At 64.3% G+C, this 13,656-nt stretch overlaps 3 protein-coding genes across 8 annotated transcripts in view; 1 reads left to right on the top strand and 2 right to left on the bottom strand.

Annotated features, from left to right (window-relative positions):
* Positions 1-4,005: 4,005 nt before the first annotated feature.
* Positions 4,006-5,590, top strand: LOC120860789 (protein PAXX-like). 4 transcript variants are annotated; one of them, XM_040236507.1, is made up of 7 exons: positions 4,006-4,222; positions 4,292-4,352; positions 4,580-4,629; positions 4,709-4,899; positions 4,981-5,055; positions 5,216-5,300; positions 5,399-5,590. In XM_040236507.1, exons 1-7 carry the CDS (start codon positions 4,110-4,112, stop codon positions 5,436-5,438), a joined length of 615 nt encoding a protein of 204 aa, XP_040092441.1. In that variant the 5' UTR covers positions 4,006-4,109; the 3' UTR covers positions 5,439-5,590. The 4 variants fall into 4 exon arrangements, with proteins under 4 accessions (XP_040092441.1, XP_040092440.1, XP_040092443.1 ...); XM_040236506.1 differs by having other exon boundaries at positions 5,216-5,590; XM_040236509.1 differs by lacking the exon at positions 4,580-4,629 and having other exon boundaries at positions 4,056-4,222; positions 4,749-4,899.
* A 105-nt stretch (positions 5,591-5,695) lies between these two features.
* On the bottom strand, positions 5,696-8,011 carry LOC120860786 (chloride intracellular channel protein 3). Of its 2 annotated transcripts, XM_040236502.1 has the most exons (6): positions 7,963-8,011; positions 7,105-7,214; positions 6,907-7,032; positions 6,685-6,791; positions 6,434-6,609; positions 5,696-6,351 (listed from the first exon to the last, which is right to left on the bottom strand). In XM_040236502.1, the coding sequence occupies exons 1-6, from the start codon at positions 7,996-7,998 to the stop codon at positions 6,193-6,195; spliced, it is 714 nt and encodes a 237-aa protein (XP_040092436.1). In that variant the 5' UTR covers positions 7,999-8,011; the 3' UTR covers positions 5,696-6,192. The 2 variants fall into 2 exon arrangements, with proteins under 2 accessions (XP_040092436.1, XP_040092437.1); XM_040236503.1 differs by lacking the exon at positions 6,907-7,032.
* A 2,174-nt stretch (positions 8,012-10,185) lies between these two features.
* LOC120860785 (ATP-binding cassette sub-family A member 2) overlaps positions 10,186-13,656 on the bottom strand; it is a 10,335-nt gene continuing 6,864 nt past the window's right edge. The window contains exons 20-28 of one of the 2 annotated variants that reach the window (XM_040236500.1): positions 13,264-13,444; positions 13,014-13,155; positions 12,801-12,935; positions 12,418-12,521; positions 12,244-12,336; positions 11,933-12,035; positions 11,725-11,862; positions 11,444-11,650; positions 10,186-10,926 (exon numbers count right to left, since the gene is read on the bottom strand). In XM_040236500.1, coding sequence (XP_040092434.1) covers positions 10,876-10,926; positions 11,444-11,650; positions 11,725-11,862; positions 11,933-12,035; positions 12,244-12,336; positions 12,418-12,521; positions 12,801-12,935; positions 13,014-13,155; positions 13,264-13,444 — 1,154 coding nt within the window. In that variant the 3' untranslated portion in view covers positions 10,186-10,875. The remainder of the gene's footprint in view (positions 10,927-11,443; positions 11,651-11,724; positions 11,863-11,932; positions 12,036-12,243; positions 12,337-12,417; positions 12,522-12,800; positions 12,936-13,013; positions 13,156-13,263; positions 13,445-13,656) is intronic. The other variant, XM_040236501.1, reaches the window with a different exon arrangement.

The following is a 13,656-nucleotide window of genomic DNA, read 5'->3' as shown; positions in this document are numbered from 1 at the left end:
GAGTTGACTCATTGGAAAAGACTCTGATGGTGGGAGGGATTGGGGGCAGGAGGAGAAGGGGACGATCGAGGATGAGACGGCTGGATGGCATCACCGACTTGATGGACATGAATCTGAGTGAACTCCGGGAGTTGGTGATGGACAGGGAGGCCTGGCGTGCTGCGATTCATGGGGTGGCAAAGAATCGGATACGACTGAGTGACTGAACTGAACTGATTTTTCTCTGATCCAGTGGATGTTGGCAATTTGATCTTTGGTTCCTCTGCCTTTCTAAATCCAGCTTGAACATGTGGAAGTTCGCGGTTCACATACTGTTGAAGCCTGGCTTGGAGAATTTTTAGAATTACTTTGCTAGTGTGTGAGATGAGTGCAGTTGTGTGGTACTTTGAACATTCTTTGGACTTCCCTGGTGGCTCAGACGGTAAAGTGTCTGCCTACATGTGGGAGACCTTGGTTCAATCCCTGGGTTGGTAAGATCTCCTGGAGAAGGAAATGGCAACCCACTCTAGTATTCTTGCCTGGAAAATCCCATGGACGGGGGAGACTGGTAAGCTACAGTCCATGGGGTCACAAACAGTCAGACACGACTGAGCAACTTCACTTCACTTTCACTTTGAAGATTCTTTGGCATTGCCTTTCTTTAGGACTGGAATTAAAACTGAGCTTTTCCAGTCCTGCGGCCACTGCTGAGTTTTCCAAATTTGCTGCCATATTGATTGTAGCACTTTCACAGCATCATCTTTAGGATCTGAAATAGCTCCGCTGGAATTCCATCACCTCCACTAGCTTTGTTTGTAGTGATGCTTTCTAAGGCCCACTTGACTTCACATCCCAGGATGTCTGGCTCTAGGTGAGTGATCACACCATCGTGGTTATCTGGGTCATGAAGATCTTCTTTGTACAGTTCTTCTGTGTGTTCTTCCCACCTCTTTGTAATCTCTTCTGCTTCTGTTAGGTCCTTTACTGAGCCCATCTTTGCATGAAATGATCCCTTGGTATCTCTAGTTTTCTTGAACAGATCTTTAGTCTTTCCATTCTATTTTTTTCCCTCTAATTCTTTGCATTGATCACGGTCCCCTCATTTCATGGCAAATAGTTGGGGAAAAAAATAGAAAATAGTGCTAGATTTTCTTTTCTTGGCCTCCAAAATCACTGCGGACAGTGACTGCAGCCATGAAATTAAAACATGCTTGCTCCTTGGAAGAGACAGTATGGCAAACCTAGACAGTGTATTAAAAAGGAAATGTACGAGTTTGCCAACAAAGGTCCATCTAGTCAAAGCTAGGGTTTTTCCAGTAGTCATGTATGGATGTGAGAGTTGAGCAATAAAGAAGGCTGAGTGCCAAAGAATTGATGCTTCCGAACTGTGGTGTTGGAGAAGACTGTTGAGGGTCCCTTGGACTGCAAGGAGAGCAAACCAGTCAGTCCTGAGGGAAATCAACCCTGAATATTCTTTGGAAGGTCTATTGAAGCTGAAGCTTCAGTATGTTGGTCACCTGATGTGAAGAGCCAACTCCCTGGAAAAGACCCTGATGCTAGGAAAAATGGAAGGCAAAAGGAGAAAGGGGCAGCAGAGGATTCAATGCTTAGATAACATCACTGGCTCAATTCAATGGACATGAGTCTGAACAAACTCCAGGAGATAGTAGAGGACAGAGGAGCCGGATATGCCACAGTCCGTGGGGCTGCAAAGAGGTGGACACGACTTAACGACTGGACAGCAAGGGGTGGTGATGCCACACTCACACCTCCTGGTCTGATCGTCTAGACTAGAGTCTTGCAAGCACAGCAGCTTTCACTCCCCTCCATCAGACATACAGTCATGTCAGGAATTCCACGAAAAAGGCGAGGCCCCACGTCTCCTCCAATCCTGCCCTGCCCCAATCATCTTGGGAAGGGCTTTTCTACACTCCTGAAATGCAGGGTCATCCATGATCCATCTCCTCCTCCCTGCTACCTCTCTCCGACTCCACTCTGAGCCCCTGGCCCCACCTGCCTCAGCTCTGCTGTAGGAACTCAGCAGCCCTCTACTATTCTCCCTGCCCGCCTTGCCTTCACCACTGCGACCCTTGATCCCTCCGCCTCACGACATCCAACATGGGTTTTATACACCTCCATCCCACCCCTGCTTAAACCCGCCAACAGCTCTCCACTCTGCATTCATTCATTTGTATATTTATTAAATATCTCTATGTTTCAGCCATTAGAAAAGACCCTGATGCTGGGAAAGACTCAGGGCAGGAGAAGGGGATGATAGGATGAGATGGTTGGATGGCATCACTGACTCGATGGACATGAGTTTGAGCAAACTCCGGGAGACAGTGATGGAGATAGTGAAGGCGTGCTGGTCCATGGGGGTCACAGAGTCTGACGTGACTTAGCAACAGAACAACAAAAATGTGCCAGCCACCGTTTAAACACTGAGAATACAATGGCAAATGACACAGACAGAAAGTCCTGCCTTTGTGAACCTCATGGTAAAATGGGCAAGAAAGAGAATAAATAACCGTATTAGTACCCTACTGCTGAAAGATTACCCCCAGCACTCAGCGGCTGGAAACAGCGGGTGTTGTCTGCCTGTTTCTGAGGGTCCAGAAGCTGGCTGTGTGCCCTCTGGTGGGGGCTGTGTTCCCAGCAGAAGGCTCTGCCGGGAGAGGGTCCGTGTCTGGGCTTCCCCGGGCTGAGCCTTGGTCCTTTGCCACCGGGCTCCTTGTGCTGTGTGAGCAATTCCAGAGGAAGAAAGAAGCGACAGTCCATCGCTTCTGGCACATTCTATTGGCTATCCTCGAGGGACTCCATCCAGCGCAGGCTCAGGGGAGGGGTCCCCAAAGGTGCAAAACTAGGAGGGCACTCGGTTGGGGGCCGTCTTAGAGGCTGCTGTCACCGCGGGTACATCAGAAGATACCTTGTATAGTGACAAGCTGGAAAACGAGAAAATACAGAGGAGAGAGGACAGGAGATCCGGGGCAGGGTGTTGGAATCAGGTATAAAACAAGAGAAGGCCTCACCGGTAAGGGACCTCTGCGTAAAGACCTGAAGGGAGAGCGTGGGTCTGGGGAGGGGGTGCCAGGCAGACATCAGCGCATGCAGAGGTCCCGAGGCGGGATCTGGCGCTGGGGGCGGGGGGGGGGGTGCGGGTGAGGGCTCTGAAGTAGGATGCAGCGGCCAGTGCGGCAGGCTTGGCTGCAGGCACGTTTGAAATCCATCAGCACAGCTTACAAACCCACCTGCCCGCCACCCCCCATATGCCTCGGTCCTGTCACCCTGGCCTCGCAAAGCCCGGAGCAGAGCTGTCCTGTGTCTACAGCAGGGCTTCTGCAGAGGCCGCCCCCTCTGCCTGGCGCCCCCTTTCCTGGCGTGCTCCATCACTCTCTTCTTCCAGGTCACAGCTCAGAGGGCACTGGGCGCGACCTGAGGACTTCACGCTTCATTGTCCATCCAGGGAGCGCTCCCCAGCTCCAGGAGATCAGAGACCTGGCTACTGATCAAGGTGAGCTCCGGGCCGGGACAACACCGGCAAGCAAGGGGTGCTGGCTTAACACGGCGGAGCGAATGAACGAGGGGCGGAAGGCTGACGCGTGTTACCATGCTTTATTTTGTTTTGTATTTGACTTGTTCCAGTTGACACAGGAAGCGGGGTGCGGAGGCTAGGGGGAGGCCGCAGGGACCGGGAGTGGGAGGTCAAAGAGATCTGAGGCCAAAGTGGTGGCCGGCGGGGCCTACGCCCCCTAGGGCTTGCGCCAAGGGGGGAGCCCCGGACTCAGCGGGGACAGGGGGCGCGCAGAAGGGAAGGTCCAAAGAGGCGCCCAAGTGTGCGCCGGGGGGCCGAGCCCCAGACGGTGACCAGGTTCGGTGAGAGCAACCCGGGAGCCAGAGCCGTGCACGTGGCCCCGCCCCACGGCGCAGGCTCCGCCCCGGGCCGAGCCCCGCCCCAGCCCGCGCCGCTCCGGAAGCCTTTAGCCCGCGCAGGCGCCCCGGGTCGGCAGGCGCCCCGGGTCGGCAGGCGCCCCGGGTCGGCAGGCGCCCCGGGTCGGCAGGCGCCCCGGGTCGGCAGGCGCCCCGGGTCGGCAGGCGCCCCAGCCCCGGATCCCTCCGCCCGCCGCGGCGCCATGGTGCCGCCGCCTCTCTGCACGCTGCCGCCGGGCCCCGGACCCCCGCGCTTCGTGTGCTACTGCGAGGAGGAGGGCGGCGGGCCCGGGGAACGCGGCGGCTTCAACCTCTGGTGAGTAGTGGGTCCCGCGGGGCTGCGAGGGGTCGCGGGCGGCCCGGCCTGACTGCCTCTGCCCCGCAGTGTGACGGACGCCGCGGAGCTCTGGAGCACCTGCTTCACGCCGGACCGCCTGGCGGCCCTGGTGGGTAACGCGGCTCCGGGGTGGCCGGGAGGCCCCCCTGCACCACACAGCTGCAGCGCGGACCGCCTGTGGGCTCTCAGGGGGCGGCCTGGAATTTCCCAGAAGTACCTGGGCACCCTTCCCGCGGCCCTGCAGCTGTCCCGGGAGGCTGTGGTCGTGCAGATTGAGGGTGTCCCCAGAGGCCGTAGGGTCTCAGGCCCCTGATGACCAGCCCTTGTGCCCTGTAGAAAGCCCGTTTTGGCCTCAGTGCAGCTGAAGACATCGCCCTCCGATTCAGGTGAGTCTCTGAGCAGAGAGGCAGGGTGGGTGGGGAGCAGTGGATGTGGCCACGGTGCTCAGCCCCGCTCCTTCCCCAGGGCAGCCTGCGAGCAGCAAGCTGTGACTCTCACCCTGCAGGAAGACAGAGCGTCCCTGACCCTTTCAGGGGGACCCTCGGCGCTGGAACTTGACTTGTGCAAAGTGCCAGGCCCAGAGGCAGCCTCCAGGTTGCAGACACTGACGCTGGGCCTGGCGGAGCGTGTGTGCAGCTTGGAGCGGCAGTTGGCAGGTAGGTGGGGGTGAGAATCCCCCACCTAGGCTCACTAGGGTCCACCAGGCCGGGCCTGCATTCCTGCTTTCCACCCCCCAGCTGCTGCAGCGGAGGAGACAGCTACCAGCCCCAGGAAGAGCGCCTGGCAGGCGGGGCCTCATCTCTTCTTACCAGGTAAGCCCTGTCACTTGTGACTCGGTTTGGCACCCCGCTGACTCTGCTGGGACTCAAGAACAAGCCTCAAAGTCCAGAGAGGGGCTCTGTCCTCGTGGGAGGGGGTCGTGGGCCTGGGGTCTTGCTGGACTCAGGAGCCCCCGCCCTCCTGTTTCCCCAGACCCAGATCCTCAGAGAGGTGGCCCTGGACCTGGGGTCAAGAGGCGGTGTCCAGGGGAGTCTCTCATCAACCCCGGCTTCAAGAGGTGCCCCCCCCACCCCCCGTCCCTCCTGTGCCCAGGGTCCAGCGTGGACCCCGCCCGCCCCTCCACACCCCACAGCGTCATCCCTTCTTCTCTCCCAGTAAGAAGCCGGCAAGTGGTGTAGACTTTGATGACGCCTGAAGGCACCACGGAGTCAGGACAGTGCCTGAGAGGCGAGGGCAGGGGCAGCCCCCTGGACCTCCCGCCGGCACCTGCCCAGCCTGCTGCCAGGCGCGAACAAGGCCACTCCTCCAGCCCCTTCCCCATCAAATAAACATCTTCATCTGGCGAAAGTCATGAGGTGATGGCCAGACGCTGGCTCCCGGGTCCGCGGGCCGGGCATGGGGCCGGGTCAGGCTCTGCGCTTCCTGGTGAGACTGCCCACCTCTCTATCCCTGCCTACCTGTCCCTGCTTGGCATGCCCAGGAGCCCAGCCAGCTGTGCAAGGGTGGGGCTCTGAGAGGCTAGAAACCTTGTTCCTGCTGCTAGGGCACACGCCTCAGTGGTGCAGACCTCACACGATGGCCAGGGAGGTGGGGGTGGCCTGCCTGCGCTTGGGCAGAGCTGAGGAATGTGGGGCCCGCCCTCTGGCCCGGAGTTGCCCATACGGGGCTTCCCTCCCCACCCTCCCCAGCCATCCTGCAGCCCCACCCTGGCCTGACTGGTTTGGGAGCCCAATCCAGTCCCGCCATCCCCGAGGAGTAGGGAGATGGCCCGCACCCCGCCCACCGGCTTCTTTGCCTATCCTTGTGGGTTGTTGTCTGGAGTTGAGCGGCCCACGGTGGGCGTTTGGGAGTGGCAGAAACTGAGGGCCTCTGGTCCCTCCGATGCCCCTTCGTGCTCACTGGGGCAGAGGTGCCTTTATGGGGGCTGCAGTGGGCAGGTGGCGGGGGCGCTAGCGGGGGCGCACGACGGGCCGGTACGCCGCCAGGATCTCGGCGCTGTGGGGACACGTGTACTTGAACTCCTTCTCCTGCAGGGCGCAGTCCAGGTAGCGGCGGACGCCGCGCAGCTCAGCGGGGATGGGAGCTTGGCGGAAGTGCGCGCACACCGTCTGCGGGCGAGGGGCGCCGTCAGGGTCTCTGGCGGGTCTGCCCGGCCCGGCCCGGCCCGGCCCGCCCCGCCCCAGCGCTCACGTTCACGACGTGCAGCTTGGGTAGCAGGCCGCAGTCGGCCAGCGTGAGCTGATCGCCGTCCAGAAAGCGGCGGCGGGACTCGCGCAGCTGCGGCGCGAGCCCCAGCTCGTGCTCCAGGGGCGCGCGCAGGTAGCTGTCCAGCTTGGCGAGGGCGCGCAGCAGCTGCTGGTACAGAGCTGAGGGGGAGGGGCCTGGTGAGGACCGGCCAGGGCGCCTCTCCCCCCACCCTCGCCGCGCCTCCAGACCCTCACCGTCGTCCTGTGCGGGCACCGGGTTCTTGATGAAGGCGGAGAACTTGTGGAAGACGTCGCTGCCCGCTGCGGCAGACTCCCTGTATCTGGGCGCCAAGCTGGGGAATCTGGAGGGGGAGGGGTGCGGGTCAGAGCCTGCGGCCCCTTCCTGGCCCGCTCTGCCCTTCCTGGGCTCTGCCCGGGGGTGGCCTGTCCGCGGGCCCCTCTGCGCCCGGCCCTCACTCTGGGGGCCCCAGCGTCTCCTCCAGAAACTCCTCGATCTGCAGCGTGTCGGTTTTGGCGTCGCCGTCGCAGAGCAGGATGGGCAGCTGGGAGCCTGGGGCGAAGTCCTTCAGCACCTCCGGGGACCTGTGGGCACGAGGCAGGGCGGGAGGTGGCTGGCAGAGGAGCGTGAGGCCAGGGTCCCGGGGCAGGGCTTACCTGCGGGTGTCCACAGTGGTGAGTGTGAAGGGCGCGCCCTTGAGAAGCAGAATCATGAAGAGTCTCTGGCATGAGGGGCAGTGGCCCACGCTCTCGCCGTCCTCGCTGGCCTGGAGTGGGGGACACGGGGCTGCCAGGGCAGGGGGCACACCCAGGACCCCTGTGGGCTCCTGCTGCCCAGAGGCCAGAGCAAGCCCAGGGCTCCCGCTCTCTCAGGCACAACCTCGACAAGTGGCCGGTGAAGGCCCTTAACTTGGTCCCTGGGAGGAGGGGTCTGTGGAGCTGCCAAGGGCCTGGAGGCTGGGCAGGAGGCCAGGCTGAGGGGTGCAGGGGTGGGACCCTGGCTGTGGGGTCTGGCCCCTTGACCCTTATCTTCAGAGCCTGGGCAGAGGCCAGGCCCCTGGGCACCAGGCCCTGCAGGCTGGTCATAAGGGTGGGTCGGGCCAATGGAGCTGTTTTCTGAGTGATTCATCCCATCCAGCTGGGCACCTTGCTGCCCTGGGCTCCAAGGGTGGGAGGAGGCCAGTCCCTTCGCAGGGATCGCAGATCTGGGCACTGAGGGGGCTGCCTGGCACAGCCCCTGAGCCCCGGCCTCAGGCTACCTGCCTGGTGCAACCCCTAAGGGGCCTTTTTTTCCAGGAGAATGGGGCCACCTCAGCCCTTTTGGGGATGGCGTGCTCTCCCTTCTAATGCACCCCCTGTCCCCCCCACCCAGTTACACAGCCTGCACGAGACAGCCTGAGCCCACTGCCTCAGGGGACACAGCCGCAGACCCCCCCCCCCCCAGCCTGCCCCAGAAAGTAGAGCCCCACAGAGCACCCCTCCCCGGGACCTCCCCCAGCCCAGGCAGCCTGGCACCTTGACGAACAGCTGGAGCTTGCCGGTCTCAGCCATGGTGGGAGCCGCGGCCGCAGGGCCTGGGCGGGCCGGGAGCGCTCTTTAAGGTTCTCCGAGCGCCCCGCCCTCCCCAGCCCAGGCCCGCCCTGTAGGTAGTCACCTCGGCCGGGAAGGCTGCCAGGCTCCTGCGGGGCGGGCACAAGGGAGCTCAGACCGAACCGAAGCCCCCAGGGGTCCCGGGGGAGGGAAGGGGACAGAGTGATGGAGGAGGAGGCAGTGGGCGGCGGGGGCAGCTCTGGGTCAGGGTCACCCCCACCGGGAACCCCGCCGCCCTCCCCCCAGTGGACGCCCCGGAGGCCAGGGAGCGGGGGAGTTGGGAATAGCCTGGCCACAGCCTCAGTTTCCTCACCTGCCGACCAGGGCGCCTCAAGACTGGGAAGCCACTTGGAAGGGACGCCCCCTCCCCACCTGTGAGCTGTCCCCGGGGCGCGCCCGCCCACCGCACGCCCCTGCCTCTCCCCTGTGCGGTCGGGGCGTGTTTCTCCGGGTCCTTAACCTTTGGAAAGAAGAGCTCTTGGTGTTAGAAGCCACAAGTTTCTGACCCACGGGAACCGCCCTCCTCTCGGACTGGAAGGAAGGGACAGAAGAGGCTGGGGGTGGGCAGCCTCCCAGGTGCGCGCACACCTGCCCAGTAGCGGCCGCTCGCAGCGTCTCGCGCTCGGGGCGGGCTGTGGAGGCGCCGCGCCGCCTGGTGGCCACCGTGGGGTCTGCACGCGCCTTCCTCCAGGCCCAGGGCCCCGCCCCGCTCAGGCCCAGCCTGACAGCCCCTCCCCAGACCCAGTACTGGTCAGGGCCCCTGGCACAGGCCCCGCCACGAGCCGGGCTGACCTGGACGTACTGTGGCCTCCGGGCCTGGGCCTCCGACCCATCTGCCACCACCACGGGCGGCTCCGCAACCGCTGGTAGGGGGTCGCCCAGCTGGTTTCCTGCTTCCTTATCACACAGCCCATCCTGGAGGGGGTCCCCGGGCCCTCCACACCTGGACCTGCTCGCCAGATGGCCTGTGTGTAGAAACACCCTCACACGTCCGTTAGGAAAATGGTGCAATGAACAGGTGGCTCAGAATAAAGGAAATAAAACACCCAACAGAACACACGAGGGTTTCAGTGCACACTTACTTCAAGAACAAATCAGAACAAGATAGATAATGGTTTGTGGTTCAACGGACCGAAATGTGGCAACCATATTCTTGGCAAGGATGTGGGGAAACACACTCCTGGTAAACGGCAGTGCCTCTGGGACGTCCCCGTTTAAGTACACGGATGAATCAACGGTCTGCAGTCCCCCGGGGGTGGGAGCCTGGTGCATCCACGGAGGACGGAGGGCGGGCCCCACTAGCCTGAGGTTTCCTGGTGTTGTGGCTGGCCCCTCTGAATTCACATGTCCCAGCCCTCCCCCCAGCCCCCACTCTCAGAATGAGGCTGTATTTGGAAAGAGGGGTGATCAAGATGAGGTCATGGCAATGGGCGCCAGCCCGTACGACTGTGTCCCCATAACAAGGGCAGATATGGACACCTTCACACACACAGACGGAGAGCCCTGTGTGGAGCTGGAGGCAGAGAGCCAGGAGACTCTCCTACAAGCCAAGGACACCGGAGACGACCAGAAGACCCCCAGCGGCTGGGAGAGCAGGAGCTCTCGCCACCCCATGACCTCAGGAGGAGCCAACCTGCCAGCACCTGGCCCCCGAGGGTGAGAGTAGGTGTCTGGTGTGTGAGCTGCCTGGTCGCGGTTCTCTGTTAGGGTGGCCCTAGCAAAGCAGGCCAAGTGGGAGAGAGAGCCCAGCAAACGAGGGCATCCTGCGCGCGCCTGCGTCTGAACCGCCTGCCACGTTGTGTGCCAGCCTCAACAGGACCACAGCCTCCCCGCGGCACTGGGACTGTCTAACCCTCCCCTCCGCCCCTGCCACGTCTGCAGAGCAGCCGCCAGAGGGGCCCCTGGAGCTGCCCACCCTTCCCCTTCAGGGCCTCATCTCTGGTGAAACTCTTCTCTCTTGAGCTCCTGCCTGAGGGCCCTTTCCAGCAGCACCTTAACAGCTCTGTTTAGAAGGGCCGGTGAGGGGAGAGGAGCCTGGCCCTTCCTCCAGGTTGACCCCATCTCCCTCCCCCAACTAGAGGCCAGTGTCTGCGGGCAGGCGCTGTGTCCCCTTCACCCCACACCCCACCCCACACACACGGGCTTGTATGGACTTTTCTGTTTATTTAAAACAAACATCTGTGCGCTATGTACAGGTCTGGCTCCCAGGTGGGAGGGCAGGGGGCCAAGCTGGGGGAGGGCAATGGCAGCAGGAGGGGTAGGGAGGGGGGTCAGGCCCCTCACCTGGCCGGTGGGGCCAGCGTCTCCATCCCTGCTTCCCGGCCCGCCACCCTCCCTGCGGGAAGCCAGGGTGAGGGAGCCTTATCCTAAAGCAAAATAAATAGGCGTCTTGGGTGGGGCCGAACCCACCCCTCACCTCAGCCCAAGGCCGGCAGCAGCCACCATCCAAACTGAGTGTAAGAGCTCAGCCCATGGGGACGCCAGGTCCCGCCAGGAGAGGTTGGGCGGTCCTGGCAGCCCGGGGCACCCCGCGGCCCTGGGAGTGGTGGGCAGAGCTAGGCAAGGGCAGAGGCCAGGGGCCCGCCAGACCCCAAGGCTTTAAGGCAGAGCAGGGTGAGGGTGTATGCAGCCCGGGGCCGGGCCAGCCTTTGGCACAACGAGGGGAGGGTGGTGCGGTGGCCGAGGGGGCAGGGCTGGAGGAGGATGAAGCCCTTCGTCCTGGACCGCCCATTCCAGGGCCTGGCAGGTGGGCGCGGGGGAAGGGGGAGGGCACACGTGGGACCTCAGCCACCGCCTGACTTCTGTTCCCACCGCGTAACCTCAACCCAGCTCCGGCGGTCAGCAGAGCGTGTCCGTGTTGAAGGAGAGCTGGGCCTGGACAGCAACAGGCTGGCTGGGGTGTGAGAGTCCGCCCCCAGCCCAGGCCGGCCCTCTCGCTGGCCCTCCCGCCTCTGTCCGCCCCGAGCTCCCTCTAGGTGCGTGCAGGGCTCCCGGGTGGTCGGCCTCTGCCAGGCCGGTGGCTGCTGTTCCCAGGCTCTGCTCCGCCCACCTCGGCTCTGCCTGGCTCCAAAACGCCCTCCGTTTCCAAGGTGCTAGGAGGTCGCCGTGGTCTGTCTCCCCTGACTGCTCCCGGGCCTCCAAGATCCACTACTCCCGAGTATCAGGTGAGTCCCTCTGCCCTCTCGCCCGCTCAGAACAGTGGGGCCCAAGGCCCCGCCCCACCTCGCCCCCGAGCCCGGCCCCCCCGCCCCGAACCAGCCTGACCCCGCCCCCTCCCGAGCCCGCCCCCCCACCCCGCCCCGAGCCCAGCCCCCGCCCCGCCCCGAGTCCGACCCCCAACTCCAACTCCCAACCCGAGCCCGGCCCCCTGGCCAGCCCGTGGCCCTGACCCGAGCCCCTGGCTCACCCGCTCCTCCTCGAAGCTGATGAGGCCCTCATCCTCCGTGTCCAGGTCCTCGGGCTCGTCGGCCACTAGCGCCCGCAGCTCGGTGGGGGGAGGCCGCGGCCGGAACAGGCTGAGCAGGCGGCCCAGCGGGGACTGCAGGCCTGACGGCGGCTCCGTCTCTTGCTGCTCCAGGTTGTCGCTCTGCTTCTTGGCGAAGTTCACGAACACCTGGTGGGCGGGGGCAGGGGCGTGGGCGGGGGGCCGGCCCAGGGGGGAGGGCGGCCCCAGCCCGGGGCACTCACGTTGTCCAGGGTGGTCTGGCTGACTGAGTAGTCCTCGACGCCCAGCACGCCCACCACCTGCTCCATTTTGCTGAACACCTGCGCCAGCGAGATGTGCGCGGACTTGAGCTGGTACTGCACCTTCGTGTGGTGCCGCTCCTGGGGGGCGCAGAGGTCAGAGGCCGCTCGGGCGGGGCCCCCTTCCCCCCGCCTCCCAGGCCTTGCCCACCTTGAGGATGGCCTCCGGGAAGTTCCTGTTGAAGAACCGCACCACGTCCTTCACGTTCTGGCTGCTCTTGGTCCTCACCGTGATCATGTAACCGTCCCCGAACCTGCAGGACAGGCCCGTGGCCGCACCCAGCCAGCAGAGGGGCCCAGTCTCGGCCTGTCCCCGTGGACCCCCCGCCCCCTGTGACCTCGGCCGCCTCCATGGGGCCGCGCCCCCTGTGCCCGGCCCCACCCAGCCCCCCGCCCCCTCTCTCGCCCCCCTGTGCCCCTCCCCCCGCCCCCCCCCCACCCCCCGCCGCCGCTGGGGCTTACCGGTTCTTCAGATGCTGGATGCTGCCCAGACAGCGCAGGCGTCCGTTCACCATGATGGCCAGCCGCGTGCACAGCGCCTCACACTCCTCCATGCTGCGGGCGAGACCCACAGGCTGGCACGGAGTGGAGGGGTTTGTGGGGGGAGGGGCGGGGCAGGTGGGGGCAGGGGCAGACCTGTGTGAAGTCAGCACCACCGAGCGCCCCGTCTTGATGAGGTCCAAGATGAGGTTCCAGAGGAAGCGCCGAGCCTTGGGGTCCATGCCAGTGGTTGGCTCGTCCTGGGGGCAGTGCCAGGCTCAGCCTCTGTGCCCCGTCTACCCCGGCTGGCCCCAGCAGCTGCTTCCCGCCAGGCTCACCAAGAACACAAAGATGGGGTACTGACCCTCATCCCATCCTTACAGTCAGTCACCAGGAAGATGAAGGTTGGGGTACCTGATCCCCACCCCACCCCATCCCCCATCCTTCCCCATCCTCCCCACCCCACCCCACCCCCCATCCTCCCCGTCCCCCATCCTCCCCGTCCCCCATCCTCCCCCCAGTGCCACCCCTGGGCTCACCAGAAAGATGAAGGCTGGGTACCCGATGAGGGCGATGGCTGTCGACAGCTTCCGCTTGTTCCCTCCACTGTAGGTGCCGGCGGGCTTGTCGGCATACTTGGTCAGCTCCAGCTTCTCCAGGGCCCACTTCACCACCTGGGAGTGACGGGAACGTCAGGAGGCCCCCCCTCCACACCCCCACGCCGGCCGCCTCCCCCGCCGGGCGACCCTCACCCGCGCCTCGTCCTTCCAGGGGATGCCCCGGAGCCTCGTGTACAGCTGCAGGTGCTCCCGGGCCGTGAGCTCGTCAAACAGGGCGTCGAATTGCGGGCAGTAGCCCAGGCTCTGCTGCACCTGGAGGAGCTCCTTGAGCACGCTGGGGACACAGCGCCGTCAGCACCGGGGCCACCGTCAGCACCAGGGCCGCCGCCGGCCTGTCCGCCCAGGCGCCCGCCCACCCGCCCTGGCGCCCGCCCGCCCGCACCTGTGCCCGTTGACGAAGGCCTCGCCCCCAGTCGTGCTTTCGTCCCCCGTCAGCATCTTGAAGGTGCTGGTCTTGCCCGCGCCGTTGACGCCCAGGAGGCCGAAGCACTCGCCAGGACGCACGCCCAGGCACAGGCGGTCCACGGCCAGGATGCGGCCAATCTTCCGCGATTTGTACACCTGTCGGAGGTGAGAAGGCGGCCGATCAGCAGGCCCCGAGAGTTCCCACTGGGCACCCCCCCTCCCCGCCCCCACCACCTGCCCTGGGCCCTGCCCCCCAACTGCCCCGGGGCCCCCCCCCCCCCCCCCGCCCCCCCCCCCCCCCCCCCCCCCCCCGCCCCCCCCGCCCCCCGGCCCCCCCCCCCCCCCCCCCCCCCCCCCCCCCCCCCCCCGC

Source organism: Oryx dammah, unplaced genomic scaffold, assembly GCF_014754425.2.
Source record: "Oryx dammah isolate SB20612 unplaced genomic scaffold, SCBI_Odam_1.1 HiC_scaffold_11202, whole genome shotgun sequence".
Classification (NCBI taxonomy): Eukaryota; Metazoa; Chordata; class Mammalia; order Artiodactyla; family Bovidae; genus Oryx; species Oryx dammah.
This window is presented reverse-complemented; position numbering and strand designations above follow the sequence as displayed.

Coding starts and splice junctions, on each gene's coding strand:
- LOC120860789 (XM_040236506.1), top strand. CDS start 4,110: ATGGTGCCGCCGCCTCTCTGCACGCTGCCGCCGGGCCCCGGACCCCCG. Junction 4,353..4,579: donor CGGACCGCCTGGCGGCCCTG/GTGGGTAACGCG, acceptor TGTGCCCTGTAG/AAAGCCCGTTTTGGCCTCAG. Junction 5,056..5,215: donor GCCTCATCTCTTCTTACCAG/GTAAGCCCTGTC, acceptor CTGTTTCCCCAG/ACCCAGATCCTCAGAGAGGT.
- LOC120860786 (XM_040236502.1), bottom strand. CDS start 7,998: ATGGCTGAGACCGGCAAGCTCCAGCTGTTCGTCAAG. Junction 6,792..6,906: donor GAGACGCTGGGGCCCCCAGA/GTGAGGGCCGGG, acceptor CTCCCCCTCCAG/ATTCCCCAGCTTGGCGCCCA. Junction 6,352..6,433: donor CCAAGCTGCACGTCGTGAAC/GTGAGCGCTGGG, acceptor CCTCGCCCGCAG/ACGGTGTGCGCGCACTTCCG.